The sequence below is a fragment of the Gossypium raimondii genome, chromosome 6 (assembly GCF_025698545.1).
Source record: "Gossypium raimondii isolate GPD5lz chromosome 6, ASM2569854v1, whole genome shotgun sequence".
In the NCBI taxonomy this organism is placed as follows: Eukaryota; Viridiplantae; Streptophyta; class Magnoliopsida; order Malvales; family Malvaceae; genus Gossypium; species Gossypium raimondii.
In genome coordinates, this window is record NC_068570.1 from 3,853,572 (window position 1) to 3,877,444 (window position 23,873).

The 23,873-nt window shown below is 35.2% G+C and overlaps 2 protein-coding genes and 1 pseudogene across 2 annotated transcripts; 2 read left to right on the forward strand and 1 right to left on the reverse strand.

Moving 5' to 3' along the window:
- Positions 1-2,600: 2,600 nt before the first annotated feature.
- LOC105771662 (uncharacterized) lies at positions 2,601-3,575 on the reverse strand. Its single transcript, XM_012593077.1, has one exon. The coding sequence runs from the start codon at positions 3,573-3,575 to the stop codon at positions 2,601-2,603; it is 975 nt and encodes a 324-aa protein (XP_012448531.1).
- Positions 3,576-5,165: 1,590 nt separating this feature from the next.
- LOC128041873 (MDIS1-interacting receptor like kinase 2-like) lies at positions 5,166-6,249 on the forward strand (annotated as a pseudogene).
- A 13,636-nt stretch (positions 6,250-19,885) lies between these two features.
- Positions 19,886-23,325, forward strand: LOC105774220 (MDIS1-interacting receptor like kinase 2). Its single transcript, XM_012596623.2, has 2 exons — positions 19,886-22,705; positions 22,786-23,325. The coding sequence occupies exons 1-2, from the start codon at positions 19,921-19,923 to the stop codon at positions 23,079-23,081; spliced, it is 3,081 nt and encodes a 1,026-aa protein (XP_012452077.1). The 5' UTR covers positions 19,886-19,920; the 3' UTR covers positions 23,082-23,325.
- The last annotated feature ends 548 nt before the right edge of the window (positions 23,326-23,873 follow it).

Genomic DNA, 23,873 nt, shown 5'->3' on the forward strand with positions numbered 1-23,873 from the left:
CAACAGTTTGTTGCTTTTTCGAACTCCAGCTGAAAACACTTGAGCCTAAAGTAAAGAAGTAACCTGAAGTGCTCCTCATGTCATCAACTGACCCTGCCCAATCGCTATCAGAATAGCCTACAAGTTTCAGCTCCTTTGCCCTCCAAAACTTCACACCAGCATCGATGGTTCCTTTGACATACCTTAACACTCTTTTTGCTGCCTTTAGATGTGTCACATTACTGCAGTGCATAAACCTTGAAAGTAGATTAACAGCATAGACAATGTCTGGTCTAGTTGCTGTTAAATAAAGCAAACAACCAATTAAGCTTCTATAAGCTTTCTCATCTACTCGACCATGTTCACTGGCACTTGATAATTTTTCCCCCAATGCAACTGGTGTAGTGACTGATTTGCATTTCGACATGCAAAATTTTTCAAGCACCTTGGAAGCAAATGCCTGCTGACTTATGAAAATACCATCACTTCCTTGTCTGATTTCCATACCAAGAAAATAGGTCATTAGACCAAGGTCAGTCATCTCAAAGACATGTTGCATCTGCTTCTTGAAGTCTTCAATAAGTTCATCTTTGCAGCCAATGACCAGCAGGTCATCAACATACAAGGAAACAATTAACAAGGTTTCCTTATGATCCTTCTTAACATAGAGTGTAGGCTCGTTAACACTCTTTGTGAACCCGAGCCTTGCCAAATAGCCATCAATCCTCTCATACCAGGCTCTTGGAGCCTGCTTTAGGCCATATAAGGCCTTTTTCAATTTGTAAACCTTCTATTCTTCACCAGTGACCTTAAAACCCTCAGGTTGCTCAATGAATATTTCTTCATTAAGAAAGCCATTTAGAAAGGCTGACTTAACATCTAAATGATGCACCTTCCAGTGCTTTTGAGCTGCCAAAGCAAGCAGCAATATGATAGTATCCAACCTTGCAACAGGTGCAAAGGTTTCAGAAAAATCAACCCATTGCTGCTAACTATACCCTTTCACAACCAATCTGGCCTTGTATCTGTTCAAAGTACCATCAGCATTATTTTTAGTCCTAAAGACCCATTTGACACCAATGATTCTTCTATTTTCAGGTCTATCGACAAGCTCCCAAGTGTCATTCTTCTGAATCATCCTCAATTCAGTTTCCATAGCCTCTTGCCAGCACCTTTCTTTTGCAGCTTCTTCAAAACATGAAGGCTCTACTAGAGTTACTGCACATCTTTCATAAATGTTTGCTAATGTCCTGGTGCCTCGAACAGGTTCATCATCATAACCCTCTTCAGTTATTGCTTCATTTTCAGCTTGCTGCAAATCAACATCAATCTGATCTGCCTCGGGCAAATTTTCTTCAATTCCATCCCATTTCCAGCTACTTGCTTCACTAAATTTCACATCTCTGCTCACTACAATCTTCTTGGTCAGTGGATCAAAGACTCTGTATCCTTTCTTCACATTGCTATAGCCAACAAACACCCCTGGCATGGACCTCCTGTCCAACTTGGTTCTTTTCTCCTCAGGTACCAATACATAACATAGACACCCAAATACTTTCACATGAGAGACAGATGGTTTCTGTCCAAACCAGGCTTCAAAGGGTGTTTTACCCTTTACTGCATTTGTTGGTAGCCTATTCAACAGGTAAACAGCTGTGTTCACAGCTTCAGCCCAAAAAATGTTAGGCATTTTAGCCTCAAACAAAAGACACCTAGCCATGTCAAGGACTGTTCTGTTTTTTCTTTCACAAACACCATTTTGCTGTGGTGTATACACAGTAGTTAATTGATGTTGAATTCCAGTGCCATCACACAACTCTTGAAACTTCTGAGATACATACTCAGATCCATTGTCAGACCTCAAACATTTCAGTTTGCAATTTGCTTGGTTTTCAACCAAAGCTTTAAATTTGCAAAAAGAGTCATAAACATCTGACTTATGCTTTAAAAAATTCACCCAACAGAACCTTGAATAATCATCAATGAAGAGTACAAAGTACCTGCTGCCATTTAAGGAGGTAGTCTTCATTGGTCCACAGATGTCTGTATGAATTAGCTGAAGCTTCCCTTGTGCTCTCCATGCCTTGTTGACTGGAAAGGGTAATCTAGTCTGTTTGCCTAGCTGACAGACCTCACATACAGCATCTTTTGGCTCGATTTTGGACATGTCACTGACCAAATCCATTTTGTGCAACATGTTCAGTGAATTGTAGTTCACATACCCCATCCTCCTGTGCCACAAGTTTGTCTCATCAGATTGAGATGCATATGCCTTTGCCTGCAGTTGATTCACATTCACAATAAAGGTTCTGTCTTGCATAGCCACTGTAGTCAACACTTACCAGTAGCATTTTTGATCAAACAGTTTTTCCCTTCAAAAATCAGAGAGTAGCCCTTCTCCAATAGCTGGCCAAAACTCAGAAGGTTTTGGTCAATGTCAGGTACATAAAGAACCTCTGAAATGGTTTTATTACCTGACTTAGTGCTTATCAAAGCCTTGCCTTTACCTTTTGCCTCCAGCAGCTCACAATTGCCAATTCTGACTTTGGACTTGAAGGTGGTGTCAAGCTCCTTGAATATGCTCTTCTCAGAAGCCATATGGTGGGTACTTCCACTGTCAATTAGCCATATTTTGCTGACCTCGCTCGAGCTTGCAAAGCATGATGCTGAAAAAACATGCTCTTCTTGTGTTTCAACCTCTTCTGCAGCTTGAGCTTAATTTTGATACTGTGTTTGTACTTTTGATTTGTTTTTACAAACTTTTCAATGTGACCAAATTGCTTGCAGGCTCTACATTGAATATCTGGTCTGTACCAACAGTATTTCTCAAGATGAGTAGTCTTCTTGCAATGGACACAAGGTGGAAACTTCTTTCTAGTAGGTTCTTTATTCTTCTTCTCAGTCCAAGGCTTCTTGCCTTTGGCATTCGAGTTTGAACTTGAGCTTTCTCTGCTTCTAGCTTGAAAAGCTCCTTCATAGTTATCTTCCTGCCTATTTGCCCTCCTCTGCTCTTGAGCATAAAGAGCATTTATAAGCTCAGTCAAAGGGATTGTTGACAAGTCTCTTGAATCTTCCAGAGAGGAAATTTTTGCCTCATACTTCTCTGGAAAGGTTGTTATGACCTTCTCAACCACTCTTTGGTCACTGAATTCCTCCCCAAGCAGCCTTATATTGTTGACAGTAGCCATGATTCTGTCAGCATATTGCTTGATAGTTTCTGAGTCTTCCATTTTCAGGTTCTCAGAGTCTCTTCTTAGGTTGATCAGCTGCTGTTGCCTGGTCTTATCAGACCCTTGAAACTCCTTCTTGAGTTTATCCCAGGCCTGTTTTGGAGTGTCACAAGCCATTATTCTTGTGAAAATAACATCAAAAACTCCACTTTGAAGACATGACATAGCTTTGTATTTCTTGGCACAGTCTTCACTATGCTGCCTGATCTGAGCTATGGTCGGGTTAGCTCTTAGTGGTGGTGGCACAGTATCATTGAGAACAACATTCCACAGGTCATGTGCCTGCAGGTATGTTCTCATTTTCACTGCCCAGATGTTGTAATTTTCTCCAGCAAAGACCGGTGGAGGAGGTGGTGTAAAACTCATTTTCAGCAACTAAAAAACAACCTCTACTTCTTCTGTTTCAAGCACAGCTTGCTTAATGATAGTGTACAACCAAGGCTCTCAAAGACTGAAAGCTCTCGATACCATCTGTTGGATCTTCCAGCAAAAAACAAAAGCAAAATCGAATGGAAGCAAAAGGAAGAAAACTAAAAAAATGATAACTCAGCAAATGTTGTAACTGAAAGTCATGTATTTTTCATTCAAATTTTGAATATATGTGAGTTACAAACAATTTGACAGTTACCTACTAATTTAATTGCCCTTACTTAATACATACTAAAAGTTTATCTTGCTTACAAAAGAAAGCTGGCATACCAGCTATTACATCAGTCAATCTTTCCTACTAACTTAGCTAACTCATTACAAAGATTTAGACTAAGTTCCATAGGAACAAAATATTCAAAAAGTAATTCTATAACTGAACCAACTCCATTTCTTGGCTACAAAACAGTATAGCAGCTAAACTTGTACAATTTGCTGCTGCTGGTCTTTTGACCAATTTGTTGTTGTTGGTCCTTTGTTGCAATGCAGGCCACGGCTTCAACACTTGTCTGCAAACCAATTGAGCAACTCCATCCCTGAAACTATAGGGAATTTGTCCATGTCATTCTACTTGAATTTCAGCGTCAATCGGTTTAGCCAAAGAATTCCAATTCAAGTAGGCAAGTTAACTAGGTTGGTTCAACTAGATTTGAGTCACAACATGCTTTTAGGGGAGATTCCAGGGAAATTTCAAAGTTTGCAGAGCTTGGAGACACTAAACCTTTCTCACAATAATCTCTCTGGTGAAATACCAGCCTCTTTGGAGAAGCTCCGAGGCTTGTACACTGTTGACATTTCATATAATGAACTCCAGGGTCCCATTCCCAACTGCCACGCATTTCTAAATGCTTCAGTACGAGAATCGGGACAGAACAAAGGATTATGTGGCAATGCTAGAGGATTACCGCCTTGCACATCTTTTTCTAAGAAGGGTCACAACAACAACAAAACCTTTTTAGTAGTTATGTTCTCTCTTTTATCGGTTTCTTGTCTCTTGATTTCATCAATTGCTTTGTTGTTTGCCTTCAAGAAGAGGAAGAAAGATGCAGATGAAGGAAGACAAAGCAATGCAAGTGATGAGATATTTTTCTCATTATCTCCCTTTAATGGAAGAAAATTGTTTGAAGAGATCATTAGAGCTACCAAAGATTTTGATGCTCAATTTTGCATTGGGAAGGGAGGATATGGAAACGTATACAAAGCAGAGCTGTCATCAGGAGATGTTGTAGCTGTGAAGAAATTCCATCTGTTGCATTTTGTTTATTTTGTTTACTTTTAATGTTTGCAATCTTTTGTAAATTGAAGCAAGTTGATATACAACTTGGTTTCATAGTTGGTAGGATTTGATAATGATAGATGTTATAGCTGATATGTTTTCAGCTTTTAATTTGTAATTGTTAATTGGCAAGTTGCCAAATTTAGTGGGAGCAGTTACAAGCTTAGGTAACTGACATTCCAATTTTTTAACTTATATTTTGAAATGAAATGAAAGAAATGGTATTCATTCAGTTACAATTTTTACATGTTATTCTTTCTTTTCTTTTTCTGCTTGTTAACCGAGAGCTTATGCTCTTGATGCTTTGAACTTTTGCTTGATGTTCTGCTTGCTGTTCAAAGAGCTTATGCTCTTAGTGTTTCATTGTTTGGTTGTTGCTGCTATTTTATCCAACACAGATCAAAGACAGTTCCTAAATGAGGTTAGGGCATTAGTAGAAACAAGACACAGAAATATTGTGAAGTTCTATGGTTTTTGTTCCTCTGCAGGTCATTCCTTTTTAGTATACAAGTACCTTGAAAGGGGTAGCTTGGCTTCTGTTCTCAGTAAGAATGAAGAATCTAAGAAATTGGACTGAAACAATAGGGTGAATATTGTCAAAGGTGTTGTTAATGCCCTCTCCTATTTGCTCCATGACTGTTCACCGCCCATTGTTCATCGAGATATAACAAGCAACAGCATTTTGCTTGATTTGGAGTATGAAGCTCACCTTTCAGACTTTGGCATTGCTAAGCTTCTCAATCCAGACTCATCCAATTGGAGTAATATTGCTGGAACATACGGATACATTGCACCAGGTGATTTTCATTGTACTTCCATAGATGAAATGGCATATAGGATAATATTTGTCATCAACTATTTATCTTTTTCTTTGCAGAGCTTTCCTACACCATGCAAGTTACTGAAAAGTGTGATGTGTTTAGTTTTGGTGTACTGGCATTGGAATTGATACCCGGGGCATATCCGGGTGAATTTCTCTCTAATCTATCAATTGTAACAGCAGAAAACATTCCACTAAACAATGTGTTGGATCAAAGGCTTTCGTCTCCTCCGCCAGAAGTAGTGAACAAACTCGTATTCATCCTGGAGCTGGCTGTTTCATGTTTAGATAACAATCCAAAATCTAGGCCAACCATGCACACATCTAGTCCCTTGTAGGTCCCTTTGATCTTCATCTAATATACCACCTTGGAAATGTTTGGTATTGCTCTAATGTTGTTTCTTTTAGCTTTCGTGTAGTAATCATGGGTGAATGGATTAGCATTTTTATACCCGTAATTACCTTTTCCATGAAAATTGCTACTAGCTTGTTGGTAATGCAACAAGAGTTGTTTCCGATATTTGTCTGTAACAGTTTATCATAAATTATATTCTAGTATTATCTTTTCAAAGGTTTCACCCTCTAATATTAATTTGGTCGTTCAAAGAGCTAAGCCTTTCAAAGCTTTCAACACCCTCCCTTTGCTATTAATCCTTGTCCTATTCTCTCTTATTAGACCTACATCAATTAAAGGATTCGCTAATCCATTTATTAATGAATTGGATATTTTAAGGCTCTCAAATTTTAATGTCTTCCCCATTCTTTTTCTCTAAAGGGTCATACCTATATCAACTATCACTTGTATTTCATGGAGTGATCGTGTTCTTTGAAGTGAATCTACTTGACCAGCCTCCATTAACTCCTATCTTGAATTACCTTAAATGTTTTCTTTGAAAATTGTGGTGGATTTGGTTTTTTCTTTTCTTGTTGTTTTTAGTCATGTTCTGGTGTATACATAGATTTGCTAAGGCAATAGTTCTTGAAGGACCTCATTGTGATAGAGCATTGTGATGGTGTTCACAAAATTGAACTCCAAAATGCCGAGAAGGAGGATAGTCCATATGCGACTTGACGTTTCGTGCATACTATTATGTCAAGTCTCTTGGGGGATTTTGGTAGTGGTTGATTGGTGATTGGTGCTCATAATGAAGGTGGTTTCACCCCTAATTGTAATTTGATATTATCTTATAAAAGAATCTTCGGTTTCAACTTCATTCAAACTATGATATTTGAATTATTGGTGGAACAAAAAACTTGGCTTATAATCGTTTAAAAAACAATTCCATTTTAACTCTAGTCAAAACAAAATGTGGGTAGAACTAGAGATTTTGCACAACTAATCTAAAAATGTGAGTGAGCCAAAGAGATAAATAAAGAGAGAACCAACACACAATATTTATTAGCACAGTTCAGATTCCCCCATCCTACATTTGCAGAGTTTCACTTAAAGAACAATTTTATTCAATAATTATTTGGATTACTTATTTGCTTAAATCGAATCTATCCTTACATAAAGAAGTAATTGTGGTCCAAATACCGACTCCAATTGTTACAAACCACTCTCCCTAAATACGTCACATGATAACAATATTTCTCCATAAACAATATCTAAACAAAGAGTGTTTAAAACACCCCAAAATGACTAAAGAAGAAACTCCATCAATCGACATATTGATAGGCTCTTCTCCAACATTGATCAGTAGCCAAAAGATAAGTCTTTATCACCGCTTAAATGATAACTCCCATAACAAAAAGTGCAAATAAAGAGAATTAAATTGAAACTTCCCTTAAGAGTATGCACAAGGGGCTCGCTTAAACTCCCCTTATCATCACCATGCACCTTGCACCTTGCACCTTGCAGAGAAAGGTAGTTTGTGGGACACCCCACACCCGATCCAGTTGTTGGATCCGAATGTGTAACATTGCATTACGTTGTCAGAGCAACTTAGGCTAACTTGACATATATTCACAAAGTTAAATTCATAATTATCATTCATAACAATTAACCCATTCATTATGATCATACACATACATCATAATACATAAGAATCAATTACATCTAATTACTGGGTTATAATAAGTTAATTTCAAAATTAGGACTCAAATTCAAACTTAAATGTCAAATTTTAACTTGTTGTCTTGAGATATAGAACCTCGTGTCTCAAATTCAAACTTAAATTGTTTACGTAATTAGCTTGCAAGTCTGGCTTGACCTACCTATATTAATTTTTTTTATATATAAATAGATTTAAAAATATATAATAAATCAAGTACACTAAAAACATTAAAATAACTGTTTCTCAATAAATTAAAAATAAATTTTAAAAAAATTTTATACTTAAATAACACTAAGATAAATGCAACTTAACAAATAAATACCTCTAAAATAGTAATAAAATTAACAATAAAAAAAAACTAATTCAATGTCCAAACAATAATATCAAGATGTTAGTAATATAATAGTAAAATGACAACAAAACAGTGACAAAACAACAATTTTTTTTTTTGTAAATTCAAGTCGGGTCGGGTTCAAGCAAAAAAAAAAGCTTATTTGAGGTTCGATCCATTTTCTAAATGAGTTTTATTTTTTTTCTAACCCCATTTTTTTATTTTAAATTTTCACTCAAACCTTCTCACTTTTCAAGAAGTCCCAACCCATGTCAGTTCTAATCCCCACTTATTCAATTTAATAAGGGCTTTTACAAGGTGGGATTATTAGAGGTGATGAAGGTATTCTTCACTGTTACATTGTTAGTTGGTTGCGAATTTTGGCCTGATTTTGGTGTCCACAATATGTTCGTCCTTTGTCCTCTTAGAAAAAATTTTAGTTCTGTTTATCTTAGTTCTCCTTATGTGAGCTTGTTTAGATGAACTCTTTAAGAACAATAAATTCTTTGAAACATGATTAATTTTGAAAATAAAACATGGTTCTAGGAAGTAACATAGATTTTTGTTTCAATTATAGTTAGAATAACGTATTGTTGAGGGTACCCGCAACAAAGAGAGAAAACTTGAAAGAAAAAGAAACTGAAGAAGATAATCTAAAATTGATCTACCTCACTAATTTTCATTAAGGCAAAAAATATAAATTACAAAGCAGTTACCTAGTACATAACTACTCCCACTAATTACATTAAAAATTGCATAACTTATCTTGCACACATAAATAAGTTGACTTATCAACTAAAATCATCCTATTTCTTAGGTGTACCTGGTACACCCCTTGGCAATACCTTGGTCCGGCCTGTCAAACTCTGTCACTTGAAACCATAGGTCGTCGCGCGAGTGACAAACTGTGTGCATGCAGTTGGCTCGTGCCTTACCATTATTAATTTCTTCCACTACCGTCGGACACCATACATGGCCTCCTTGCAATTGCCAGGCATAACTCGCCGCTCGCTTTGGGAACACTTTCGCCAAACGGAAGTATCTCTTTCACAACCGCGATTATCAGCAAATGACGCGTTCCTTTGAAAACGGAATTGATGCATTCCGCCAGGTTCGAGGTTATGTGGTCATATCGTAGCCTGCCGTCGTATGATTATGTCTACTGTTCGAATAGTATGTTTTCGAGATATGTTGCCCACGCCGACTTCCTTTTAAATTTGTTGCTCTAATATGATCTTTAAATTATTTTTTTATAAATGTATTTGTTACATTTTTTTTAACTCGCTGAGTGCCATAATCTTGTGCATATATAAAGCATTGCATGGTGTATAGGAAATTAATTTGGGAGAACACGATGGAAATGGAACTTTGGATTATTAGGTTTTGGTCAATAATGTCCGTTTCTGGGCAGGGTTTATGGCCAACCCCAGCCAATGAGAGTAAGGAGACTAAAAACAAAATTTGCTCATTTAGCTAAAAGAGTTTAATTCTTCCCTGGTACCCTGGTAGAGATGCCTATAGGTCGAGCTAAGCTCGAGTCAGTCCCAACCAAATATCAAGCCCAACTGGTAGGCTCAAACCCCGTCTAAAAAATAAACTTAAATTTTTGTGCAAATTCGGTCTAGATTATATATGTTAAGCTCGGGCTCGACACATTTTTTTTAATCTTACATATACTAAATCAAACTATGTATTTGACTTGGACCTGTTATTATGAAATGCAACTAATATGATTTCGTCTGGTTATAACTTAACAGCTTTGTATTATGTTATACAATAGCTGGTGGCTTTAGAACTATTTCAAGACCAGACAATTAATCCATCTTCTCTCCACATTCCTCTTTTCCCATCTTTCTTCCACCAAATTACTTACCTTGTTTTCAAGCTGAGCATTTTACAACACGATCCTCATCAATCAGGTTTTTAGCAAGTCTTAAATTTTTCAATGAGAATAAAGCATAAATGTGCCACTACCACTTAATCTTCTATATAGCACATAGTTCATGTAACAGCTAACATAAAGTAGAGAGAACAGTTTGGCACTTTGGCTTGTCAAAAGTAGGCAATTCCAATTGCGATCACAACATTACATAGACTGTCCATTCACCACAGTCTTCCCACATCTGTTCCAATGAAAACAAAGAATGCCAAATGGATGCAACTAAAACTGGAATCACAGGACAAAAAGGAAACAATATCAAATATTTACAAGCAAGAGTTTACAGTAATAATAGGCTCTATCATAAATTTCTTCTGCTAGAGATATGTAGTTAACAACAAAAACCAAATTCAGATGATCCAATACTAAAACAGTCTATAAGATCCAACAGACCTTTTCAATAAGGATTTAAGCTTCTCAAAAGTAACTAAATACTTTTTTTCCAGCAAACTTCAAGCAATAGTAGCTTGAGTGCTTAAATTCAAAGTCTATTCTGAACTTCCTAAAAGTATCTGAGTAAATTAAACAGAAAACACAAACAAAATAATTCCAGAAAGAGACTCATTTTATTTCAGCAATCAAGCATCTTGCTTAAAGCAATCACTATAAGGATCTTATCACAAAGGGATCAATTAAACACAATACAATGGTTAAACTACACCAATGTCCACTATACATATAACTTATTTTTTTGGAAAAAGTTTTGAACTAATGATTGCAAGATTTATAGGGACTGCAAAAGAACAATAAAGTTCCTTACATAGCAATGGATAACTGCGTATAATAACTCATGATCTGTCAAAAATGCCTTCATATAACCGAGAATATGCTAAACAGCTATGGTGGAACAGGATTGTGATATCAAGCTACAGGATATATATAAGTATTATGGAGTGTTGAAGATTTCAAGCAAAGATATTAGCTCTACTTTCTTGGCTTATAAAGACAAAGAGAAAGCTTTGGAACTATACAAACATCTAGCTGAGTATCATGACAATCACATATTATGCTGCCATCATCTTGTATGCTATCAAGATGAATGGTTGCTTGCGATAAAATATTTTAAAAACGTTCTAACTTATTTAAGAGAAAAGGGAAAATAGTTTTTCAAATCGAAGTGAGTATACGTGGTTCAGTTACATTAGTGTACTAAATTTCGGTAAGATCTTCCAAGATGTTGCTTGTATATGGACCAAAAAAAAAATCAAAGTATTTACATGCAGTATTCGAAAAAGTCTATATTCATTACTAATTTTGATGGGCGAGTAAAATTTTTACTCTATTTAAATTCATGTAATAGACAAATTGGAGTTGCTATTGATAAGCTAAAATATTTGATGAACTACATCATCAATTTGCCATTCGAATCTGTTATCCGAAATTATAAGAATTTCAATATGACGTCTAAACTATTATCTTTTCTTACCTAACTTGATTCTTAAATCTTGTAAGTTGATTGCATCTTTCATATATTTATTTTGAAGTTCGATTCTCAATTTGTTTGTTGACTTATTTGCCTATGTCCAAACGGATAGAAAGCATGTGAGTCATGAGTTTTTACTGGATGCTTCCCTTAGTTCAGAGATAAGTTCTGTTTTATTATAAATCTAGATCATCTCCTGAAGCGTAAAATGATTAAACAGAAACGACTTCAGGGTTACCTACTTAAGATTTTTTTACGAATGAATTAGTTAAGTATTTCTGTAATGTTTACCATCATTACAACGAAATAATTGCTTGCAAAAAATCACAAGTAAGATTTCAATATTTTTATTATGATATTCTATTTACTTAAATTATTTATTTTATAGATGTGCATCATTAACCTCGAGAGCGAGTTGAATAGGGTACCACTTCTGTAGGTTCAATTATTTGAAACTTTAATCAGATATGCAAAATCTGCTAAAACCTAATAAGAAATATATAAAAATTATAAATTTGTTTTTATAATTCATATTGTCATTTTAATTTTTGATATAGGGTCCCACTTCTTTTGGAATAAATTATTTTTAAAATATAGGAATAGTTTATTATTTTTTGTTACAACGATTCAACAGTAAAAGTAATGTCAATTTTGTTATATATTCTCAATGTTTTTGCTTTTAGGCACTATTTATCTTTTCCAACGATGGTCTTTAAATATGGTCAGATTATGCTGTATCTCTTCAATTCCAATGTTTAGCATGTTCTCGGTTATATGATCTAGTCTAATTTTTGGTTTGCAATAGCTATGATGGAACCAGATTGTGATATCAAGGTATGAGATATATAGACATATTATGAAGTGTCAAAAATTTTAAGCAAAGAAATTAGCTCCATTTTCCTGCTTTATAAAGACAAAGAAGAAGGTTTGAAAACGTAAAAAAAAAAAGCTATTTGAGCATCATGACGATCACACACTGTGCTACCATCATCTTGTATACTATTAAGATGAATGGTGCTTGCAATATAATGTTTTAAAAATGTTGCAACTTATTTTAGAGAAAGGATGAAGAAGTAAGAAATAAGCATATGTGATTCAGTTACATTAAAGAAGATTTCTTTAAGATCTGCTAGGATGTTGCTTGTATATGGGCTAAGAAAGTATTTACACACAATATCCAAAAAAGTCTATATTCATTACTAATTTCAATGGGCGGATAAAATTTTTATCTTACTCAACTCATATCGATGTTAATGATGCCAATCTATAAAATAAACAATTTAAGTAAAAGTTAATAACAAAAGTGAATTGAATATTGTTACATGCATCTTGACATGTAACAAATAATTGAACAAATATAGTGTAAAGACTTCTTACTTAATTTTTTTTATAAATTGGCATCATTAATAGCAACTCTCGTTTGTTTGTTACATGTATCTAAATCGAGTAAAAATTTACTACCCATTGAAATTAGTAATGAATATTGACTTTCCCGGATATAACATGTAAATACTTTCTTGGGCCATATACAAATAATATCCTAAAAGATCTTACAAAAATCTTCTCTAATGTAACTGAACAACATATACTCACTTCGGTTTAAATAAATATTTTCCAACTTCATCTTTTCTCTAAAATAAGTTGGAACATTTTTAAAACATTCTACCGAAAACAACTATTCATCTTAGTGGTATACAAGATGATAGCAGCACAATAAGTGATCGTCATAATGCTCAACTAGCTATTTGTACGTTTCCAAAGCTTCCTCTTTGTCTTTATAAAGCAGGAAAGTGGAGCTAATTTTTTTAATTTAAATCTTTAACACTCCATAATATGTATATGTATCCCATACCTTGATATCTCAATCTGATTCCACTATAGTTGTTGCAAGCCAAAAATAAAAATTAAGCTATATCATATAATTAAGAACATGCTAAATATTAGAGTTGAAAAGATGCAACATAGTTTGAACACATTTAAAAACCACCGTTGGAAAAGATAAATAGTCTAAAAGAAAAAATATTGAGAATATATAACAAAATTGACATTACTTTTTACTGTTGAGTCGTAACAAAAATGAATAAACTATTCATATATTTTCAGAAATAACTGCTTTCAACACAACTGTCAAAGCTACTTCTTTTGAAATCATGAGAAGTTATAAAGGAATCAAACCTCTTGTACCACTGTCTTGGTGACTGTTTCAAACCGTAAAGGGACTTTTTCAGTAAGCAAACATAGTCCACTTTTTTTGAGAATGTAAAACCCTCTGGTTGTTGCATGTAAATATCCTCCTCAAGTTCTCCATGCAAAAATGAAGTTTTTACATCTAACTGTTCAAGCTCCAAATCATGCATCGCCACAATACCAAGCAAAGCTCGAATTGAACTATGCTTTACAATTGGGGAGAACACATCTATGAAGTCCACTCTTGAAATTTGACTGTAACCCTTTGCAACAAACCTTACTTTATATCTGGGTTCTTCAACTCCTAGAGTCTCTTCTTTCTTTTTAAACACTCATTTACAACGAATAACCTTTTTACCTTTAGGAAGTTTCACAAGATCCCATATTCTGTTTTTGTGGAGTGATTTCATCTCCTATTGTATAGAAAACATCCACTTTTCTAAGTCTTCACAGCTCACCGCTTTAGAATAATTAGATGGCTCTTAGTTTGTATATATATCTTCAGCCACATTTAAAGCATAAGCAACTAGATCAACCTCGGCATACTTCTTTGGAAGTTTAATTTCTCTTCTAATTCTATTTTTAGCGGTAGAGTATTATGGTGAAGAAGTAACTCTATTCTAATTTTTTGTACTGGCTTGAGGAGTCGACTCTGTTGTAGATTTTGGATTAATCTGATACTCTACCTGCTTTTAATTTTCTTTATTGGAAGAGTCTTTAAGAAATAAGTTAAGTAGCATTGCAGCTTTATCAAAAACAACATCTCTTCTAATCACAACTTTTCTATTTTCAGGACACCATAACTTATACCCTTTTACACTAGCTTTATAACCAAGAAAAACACATTTAATGTATCTCGGTTCCAATTTTCCATTATCGACATGAGTATACGTAGGACACCCAAAGATCTTTAAATCAGAATAGTCTGCAGGATTACCAGACCATACCTCTTGTGGAGTCTTTTTCTCAATGGCAACGGATGGAGATCGATTAATCAAAAAACATACAATAGAGGCTGCTTTGGCCCAAAACACATTTAATGTATCTCGGTTCCAATTTTCCATTATCGACATGAGTATACGTAGGACACCCAAAGATCTTTAAATCAGAATAGTCAGCAAGATTACCAGACCATACCTCTTGTGGAGTCTTTTTCTCAATGGCAACGGATGGAGATCGATTAATCAAAAAACATACAATAGAGGCTGCTTTGGCCCAAAACAACTTCGGTAAGTTAGCATTCGACAACATACATCGAACTTTCTCCATGATCATTCTGTTCATTCATTTTGCAACGCCGTTTTGTTATGGAGTATGACGAACTGTCAAATGTCTCACGAACCCTCTAACTTGTATAGTTCATTAAACTCATCAGAATAAAACTTTAAGCCATTGTCTATGTGGAGGTGTTTTATTTGTTTTCCATCTATTTTTCAGTCAGAGTTTTCCAATACTTAAATGCGAAAAACACATCGCTTTTCTGCTTCAGGAAGAACGCCCAAACTTTTCTGAAAAAAATTATCAATAAAAGTTAGCATATAATTAGCTCTACCTCTCAAAGGCACTCTAGATGTCCTCCACAGATCAGAATGAATATACCCCAATGTTCCCTTTGTGCTATGGATTCTTCTAGTGAATCAAACTCTCTTTTGCTTCCAAAAAACTAGTTACTCACAGAACTTTAGTTTACAAATTCCTTGTCCATCAAGAAGTCCTCTTTTGTTCAATTCTGCCATGTCATTTTCACTCATATGCCTTAGGCGCATATGCCAAAGTTTAGTAATATCATCATTTGATAAGGAAGAGGAAACGACAGCTGTATCATCAGTAACAGTAGAACCCTGCAAAACATATAACTTGGCAGTATTTCTCTGCCCTTTCATCACAACGAGGAAACCTTTGGAAATATTCAAAACCCCACTTTCAACTGTTAATCTGTACCATTTTGAATCAAGGTACTCAACGAAATTAAATTTCTCTTCAATTCTGGAACATGTCGTATGCCACTAAGTGTTTTGACAACTCCGTCAAACATCTTAACTTTAATCGTTCCAACATGTGTAATTTTACACAAATCATTATTTTTCATCAAAACAACACCTTCAGACACTATTTTTTAAGTTGTAAACCAATCCCGATTGGGACTCATGTGAAAGGTGTAGCCCGAACCAAGAATCCACTCATCGCTCACTTTAGAATTGTTGATAGAAGCAACTAAAAGTTCGTCGTCGCTGTAGTCTTCTAAAACATCAGTTTCACCGAATTTTTTGGTTATTTTCCTTTTTGATTCGCAACCTCCTTTTTGATCTTGTTCTGCAGCTTATAACACTCAAATTTAATGTGCCCTTTTTTCTTGCAGAAGTTACAAGTTTTACCTTTGTTTGAAGACTTTAATCTACCTTTAGATTTACCGCGAGGATTTCATTGTTGTGTCCTTCCACGATCATCATCAGCATTTCGATCTTGTCTCATACGAACAATAAGACCCTCTCCTTGAGAGTTGGGTTTAACCACAAAATGCTTCGTCTTATCATATGAGGTCAAAGAATCATAAACCTCATTAACTGTGAGAGACTCGCAGCAATATAAAATCATGTCTCTAAAGGTTGAATAAGATAGGGACAATGAACAAAGTAGAATCAACCCTAGATCTTCCTTATCATACTAAACCTCCATGACCTCCAAGTTTAAAAGAATTTTTTTAAAGACTGTTAAGTGTTCGTGCACAGACACACCTTCCTCCAAACGATGAGCATAAAGGCGTTGCTTCATATGCGACTTGCTGGTTAGAGTTTTCAACATACATATTTGTTTCAGCCTCTTCCATAATGCAGCGGCAGTCTTCTCCTTCATCACATTTTGCAAAATTTCGTTAGACAAATGCAAATGTAATTGTGTTAACGCCTTTCGATCCTTACGTTTCTTCTCTTCATTCGTTAATGTCGAAGGCATCTTATCTATCCCTAGTAGGGCATCCTCCAGATCCATCTGCGCAAGAACTGCTTGCATCTTAATCTGCCACAACACAAATCTAGTGTTGCGATCCAACAACTGAATTTCATACTTCAAAGACGCCATTACCGTGATCGAGATGAACAACCTAGAAGCTCGGACACGAATTTGTAAAAAAATAGAATATCGGTAATGACAATATATCGCAAAGAAAAGAGAAAGGAAAAATAAAAAACACACACAGATTTTTACATGTAAATCCTTTTGGGAAAAAAACCACGGGCAGAGGAGAAGAAAATTTACTATGTCAAATTCAAATGATTACAAGAGGAGTAGACTATGTCTATTTATAGGCTTGTAAAACCATATTCTAATTGGAGTGTAGTAAGATTGAAACACATTATTCTAACCAATATCAAATAGATGGAGTTTAATAATGTTTTAAAAACCTTATTCTAAAATAAAATAAAAGAAGTGTAGTTCTATATGGATTTTACTTTTATTTTATTTTATCACTGTATTTTATTTAAATAAGAATTCGAGTCACTTAATTCTAACACTAACCTGTGAAGTCTCAAGTATATAAGCATTTTTTTACTTGCTAGCATACGAATTAATTACAATCATAATCCCTTCCAAAGTAGCCCTTAAACAAGACTTAAGAATTTTCTAATAAAGCCTAGGATAAAGCAAAAATCTCTAAGATATGTCTTCAAGTCATTCAAATCAATCTCCACGAAACAGAAGATTTGATTTGCTTGATTTGAATTAATCCAATCTTTAAAGATTTATTGCTTCATAAGATCAATATTCAAATATGGACCAATATATGTCCATAATATCAACTAATTCGTGGCCCAACTATATTATTTCAAAAAGTTACTAACTTCAAATATGATCAATTATGAAACCTTGAGCAGTTATCGACATAGTTGTAATTGCTTGATGTCGTTGCTCTTATAAGTGCCTCAACAAACTTAAAACCTTTCTATTAAAAGTAATTTCAATTGGAGTCTCTAGTGACATCTATATTATACCAAACTACCAAATTTAATTTCATTAGGCATAAACTTCTATTGCATTTTATTAGAGTTCATTCAACCATTTCACTCCAATCTTGAAGAGTTAGATTTATTCGTGGATTGAGCTTAAACAAAATATATCATTTTATTTGTCTAAACTTGGCTTTACCCAAAGCGTAATGTTACACTTCTACCCAAATCTAACTAAAAAAAGTTTGAAAGAATTTGAATTTGACTTGATCCGCAATAGAGGTGATTAGGGGTGGGGCAGTAATAAAATTCTAGTCCTGTTTTATAGGCATGGACTAGGCCCGACTTGAAAAATAAGCCTAAATATTTTTTCAAGTATGGCTCGGATAAAAAACTAAAACTCGAGTTTGACTTGACCTACCTGTATTAAATTTTTTATATATATAAATAAAATTTAAAAAATATAATACATCAAATACATTAAAAAATTAAAATAAATGTTTCTAAATATATTAAAAAACTTTTATATTTAAATAACATTAAGATAGATACAACTTAATAAGCAAATGTATCTAATATAATAGTAAAATTAACTATAAAACAGTACTTATACAATGTCCAAACGATCACAACAAAATAGTAGTAATATAATAGTAAAATGACAACAAAACAACAACAAAATAACAATAATTTTTTTTACTAATTCGGGTCAGACCAAATTCAAGCCAAAAAAATTTACTTGTGGCTCGACTTACTTTCTAGATGGGTCTTATGTTTTTGCCAAAATCTATTTTTGAGTTTAAATTTTTATTTAACATCTTCTACTTTTCAAGTAGCTCGGTGTCTATGAGAAGGTCTAATCCGCACTTATTCAATTTATTAAATATTATTTGTAGAAAATTGACCCCTTCTCGGGAACAGAAGACTTCAGTTAGCCCAGCACATTACACACGCTCCGCGTCAAGAGTCGTTTGTCTTCTTTTTCTTTTTATTCTTTTTGAATTTCATTGGGGTTCTCTTCACTTTTTTGTTTAACCTTCAGACAATTTCAGATTAATTTTTTTTCCTTCAATGGGTTGCTTTTAATTTTGTTAACATTCGAAACTTTCTATTTTATTTTTCTCCAGATTAAGATTTGGACTTGGATTTGAGTTGTAGCAGTTATTATTTTGCCCAAATTACAGGGTTTGTCAAAACCCTTCCGTGATTTTTGAACTTCTTTGGTACAATCCTATCCCAAATAAATCAACTCATTATTCACTCAATGGGTTGTCATAACAAAATCACACATGAAATTATATATTTCAAGATACGTAATGATTGGTTTCATGAAGAAATGATTAAACACTTAAAACTAAAGAATGATTTCATTCACCAAAATTAGGGGAAAAAGCCTATGACTGCTTTAGGTATAATCTTCATCTGCAACAAGTTGATGGATACATCTCAAATCTCAATTTCAGTGTTGAAAGTACAAGGGCTTTTACACTGTGGGATTGTTAGAGATGATGAAGGTATTCATCACTGTTGCATTGTCAGCTGGTTGCGGATTTTGGCTTGATTTTGGCGTCCACAATATGTTCGTCATTTGTCCTCTTAGAATAACTTTAAGTTCTGGTTATCATAGTTCTTATTTCAGTTACTTATTTAGATGAACTCTTTAAGAACACTGAATTCTTTGAAACATAATTAATTTTGCCTTTCTTTTTTAACCAAAAATCAGCTGCTTCAAAGGAGGAAATGGGGCTAAAATCTTGAAAATAAAACATGGTTCTTGGAAGTAACATAGATTTTGTTTCAATTATAGTTAGAATAATATATTCAGTTTCACATATGCTCTATTTCAATCTGCGTACAGAAGGGTTTGGTCTGAACTCTGAGATGCTATTGCTGTGGACCCAAAAGATAGGGAGATAAAAGCTTATTGCCTGTGTGAATGTCCAAGTCAAAAGGAGTCTACCATAAGTGCAGAACAAAAGTTGCCAAACGAAATTAACGGAATAACATAAACTAATAGAATGAAAAGACTTAAGAGGGATAAATTTATGTTACTACACTGAATCCATTTTTCCACATCTCCAGTTTGTAGTCTTATATGACATTTGTCTTCTTGACACTAAATGGGCCAACATATATTACTATAATACAAAGACTTAAAACTCTAGAGTGAAAAAGGGGTGAAAGACTTCTTGTTTTTTTATTTGAGGGTTGAAAGACTTAATAGTTAGTTTGATCGTACAGGCTACTGCAATTAACCTATATATAACCGTCATATCATGGCTGTTACTTCCATGCAGAGCATTTGTTAATGATGAAGAGTTTAACCGTGCTTGCCCCCTTAATCTTGTGTGTTACTTTACTATTTTCTTCTCTTAATGTCGCTTCTGATTCTGCAGCAGAAGCATTGGCAATCCTCAAATGGAAAGCCAGCCTTCAAAGCCAAAACCATTCTGTTTTGCTTTCCTGGAATACATCCAACGACCCAAATACCAAAACAAGTCCTTGTGCTTGGTTTGGAATTCATTGCAACCATGCTGACAGTGTTACTAAGATTAACCTCACTGGCTATGGTGTAAAAGGTACGCTCCATTCATTTCCATTCTCGTCTTTGCCTAATCTTGCAGAGTTGGACCTTAGCACCAATGAACTTTATGGCATAATCCCACCTAAAATCAGTCAGCTCTCCAAACTCACCTACCTCGATTTATCCGATAACCAGTTCTCTGGCCAAATCCCACCTGAAATTAGCCACCTTGTACATCTTCAGACCCTCCATCTTGCTGGAAATCAGTTGAACAGCTCAATTCCTCGAGAAATTGGTCAGCTCAAATTTCTCACTGACCTTGCCTTGTGTAGCAACAAGCTAAATGGTTGCATTCCTGCTTCTCTCGGTAAACTAAGTCGACTTGTTTCCTTGCTTCTCTATAATAATTCCCTTTCTGGTCCCATTCCTCCAGAATTGGGAAACCTTAGGAATTTAGTTGAAGTTTACCTGGACACCAACCGTCTAACTGGTCCCATCCCTTCCACATTTGGAAACTTGAAAAAACTGACGGTGCTTCATATGTTTAACAATAGTCTTTCAGGTCCCATCCCCTCTGAGTTAGGGAATATGGAATCTCTTTCTGAAATAAGCCTTTATCACAACAATCTATCTGGCTTGATCCCAACCTCATTTGGTGACTTGAGACATCTTACAGTTGCCCACCTTTATGAAAATCAACTCTCTGGGCCAATTCCTGAGGAGATAGGAAACTTGAATTCTCTTGTTGACCTGGAGTTGAGTGAAAACCAACTCAATGGCTCTATTCCTGCTTCACTTGGCAGTTTGAGCAACTTGGAAATTCTGCATCTCCGAGACAACCGACTCTCAGGTTCCATTCCTAATGAAATCGGAAACTTGATGAAGTTGATCGTGTTAGAACTAGACCACAACAATCTGACAGGAAATTTGCCGCAAGGCATTTGCCGTGGTGGATCACTTGAAAACTTCACAGCAGCAGACAACCAGCTTACCGGGCCAATCCCTCAAGGGTTGAAAAATTGCACTAGCTTGAAGAGAGTCTACCTTGAAAGAAACCGACTCAGAGGAAATATATCTGAAGATTTAGGCGTTTACCCAAACCTAAGATTCATTGAATTAAGTGACAACGAACTTTATGGTGAAGTGTCTTCCAATTGGGGATTGTGCAGAAGCTTACAGAGCCTATCTATTGCAAGGAACAATCTCAGTGGCACAATACCAGCTGAGATTGGAAACTCACGTCAGATACACAGGCTTGATCTTTCTTCAAATCATTTAGTTGGGGAGATTCCAAAGAAAATTTCAAAGTTGACATCTTTGCTTTATCTTTTTTTGAATGGGAATCAACTTTCTGGTAGTGTACCCTTGGAACTAGGACTTATGTCCAAGCTTTTGTATCTAGATTTGTCTGCAAACCAATTGAGCAAGTCCATCCCTGAAACTATTGGGAATCTGTCCATGTCATTCTACTTGAATTTGAGCATCAATCGGTTTAGCCAAAGAATTCCAATTCAAGTAGGCAAGTTAACTACCTTGGTTCGACTAGATTTGAGTCACAACATGCTTTCAGGGGAGATTCCAGGGGAATTTCGAAGTTTGCAGAGCTTGGAGACACTAAACCTTTCTCACAATAATCTCTCTGGTGAAATACCATCCTCTTTGGAGAAGCTCCGAGGCTTGTACACTGTTGACATTTCATATAATGAACTCCAGGGTCCCATTCCCAACTGCCAAGCATTTCTAAATGCTTCAGGACAAGAATTGGGAGGGAACAAAGGATTATGTGGCAATGCTAGAGGATTACCGCCTTGCACACCTTTTTCTAAGAAGGGTCACAACAACAACAAAACCATTTTAGTAGTTATGTTCTCTCTTTTATCGGTTTCTTGTCTCTTGATTTCATCAATTGCTTTGTTGTTTGCCTTCAAGAAGAGGAAGAAAGATGCAGATGAAGGAAGGCAAAGCAATGCAAGTGATGAGATATTTTTCTCATTATCTCCCTTTAATGGAAGAAAATTGTTTGAAGAGATCATTAGAGCTACCAAAGATTTTGATGCTCAATATTGCATTGGGAAGGGAGGATATGGAAACGTATACAAAGCAGAGCTGTCATCAGGAGATGTTGTAGCTGTGAAGAAATTCCATCTGTTGCATACCAGTGAAATGGCAGATCAAAGACAGTTCCTAAATGAGGTTAGGGCATTAGTAGAAACAAGACACAGAAATATTGTGAAGTTCTATGGTTTTTCTTCCTCTGCAGGTCATTCCTTTTTAGTATACAAGTATCTTGAAAGGGGTAGCTTGGCTTCTGTTCTCAGTAAGAATGAAGAATCTAAGAAATTGGACTGGAACAATAGGGTGAATATTGTCAAAGGTGTTGTTAATGCCCTCTCCTATTTGCACCATGACTGTTCACCGCCCATTGTTCATCGAGATATAACAAGCAACAACATTTTGCTTGATTTGGAGTATGAAGCTCACCTTTCAGACTTTGGCATTGCTAAGCTTCTCAATCCAGACTCATCCAATTGGAGTAATATTGCTGGAACATACGGATACATTGCACCAGGTGATTTTCATTGTACTTCCATAGATGAAATGGCATATAGGATAATATTTGTCATCAACTATTTATCTTTTTCTTTGCAGAGCTTTCCTACACCATGCAAGTTACTGAAAAATGTGATGTGTTTAGTTTTGGTGTGCTGGCATTGGAATTGATATCCGGGGCATATCCGGGTGAATTTCTCTCTAATCTATCAATTGTAACAGCAGAAAGCATTCCACTAAACAATGTGTTGGATCAAAGGCTTTCGCCTCCTCCGCCAGAAGTTGTGAACAAACTCGTATTCATCCTGAACCTGGCTGTTTCATGTTTAGATAACAATCCAAAATCTAGGCCAACCATGCACACTGTTTCTCAGCTGGTGTTCGACCACATCTAGTCCCTTGTAGGTCCCTTTGATCTTCATCTAATATACCACCTTGGAAATGTTTGGTATTGCTCTAATGTTGTTTCTTTTAGCTTTCGTGTAGTAATCATGGGTGAATAGATTAGCATTTTTATACCCGTAATTACCTTTTCCATGAAAATTGCTACTAGCTTGTTGGTAATGCAACAAGAGTTGTTTCCGATATTTGTCTGTAACAGTTTATCATAAATTATATTCTAGTATTATCTTTTCAAAGGTTCACCCTCTAATATTAATTTGGTCGTTCAAAGAGCTAAGCCTTTCAAAGCTTTCAACACCCTCCCTTTGCTATTAATCCATGTCCTATTCTCTCTTATTAGACCTACATCAATTAAAGGATTCGCTAATCCATTTATTAATGAATTGGATCTTTTAAGGCTCTCAAAATTTAATGTCTTCCCCTTTCTTTTTCTCTAAAGGGTCATACCTATATCAACTATCACTTGTATTTCATGGAGTGATCGTGTTCTTTGAAGTGAATCTACTTGACCAGACTTCATTAACTCCTATCTTGAATTACCTTAAATGTTTTCTTTGAAAATTGTGGTGGTTATTGTCCACTCTATTTTGTATGAAAGTTGTGGTGGATTTGGTTTTTTCTTTTCTTGTTGTTTTTAGTCGTGTTCTGGTGTATACATAGATTTGTTAAGGCAATAGTTCTTGAAGGTCCTCATTGTGATAGAGCATTGTGATGGTGTTCACAAAATTGAAATCCAAAATGCCAAGAAAGAGGATAGTCCATATGAGACTTGACGTTTCGTGCAT

Excerpts from the sequence above, each read along its gene's own strand:
- LOC105771662 (XM_012593077.1), bottom strand. The coding sequence starts at position 3,575 with ATGAGTTTTACACCACCTCCTCCACCGGTCTTTGCTGGAGAAAATTAC.
- LOC105774220 (XM_012596623.2), top strand. The coding sequence starts at position 19,921 with ATGATGAAGAGTTTAACCGTGCTTGCCCCCTTAATCTTGTGTGTTACT. Across the intron at positions 22,706-22,785 it reads ATACGGATACATTGCACCAG|AGCTTTCCTACACCATGCAA; the intron begins GTGATTTTCATT and ends TTTTCTTTGCAG.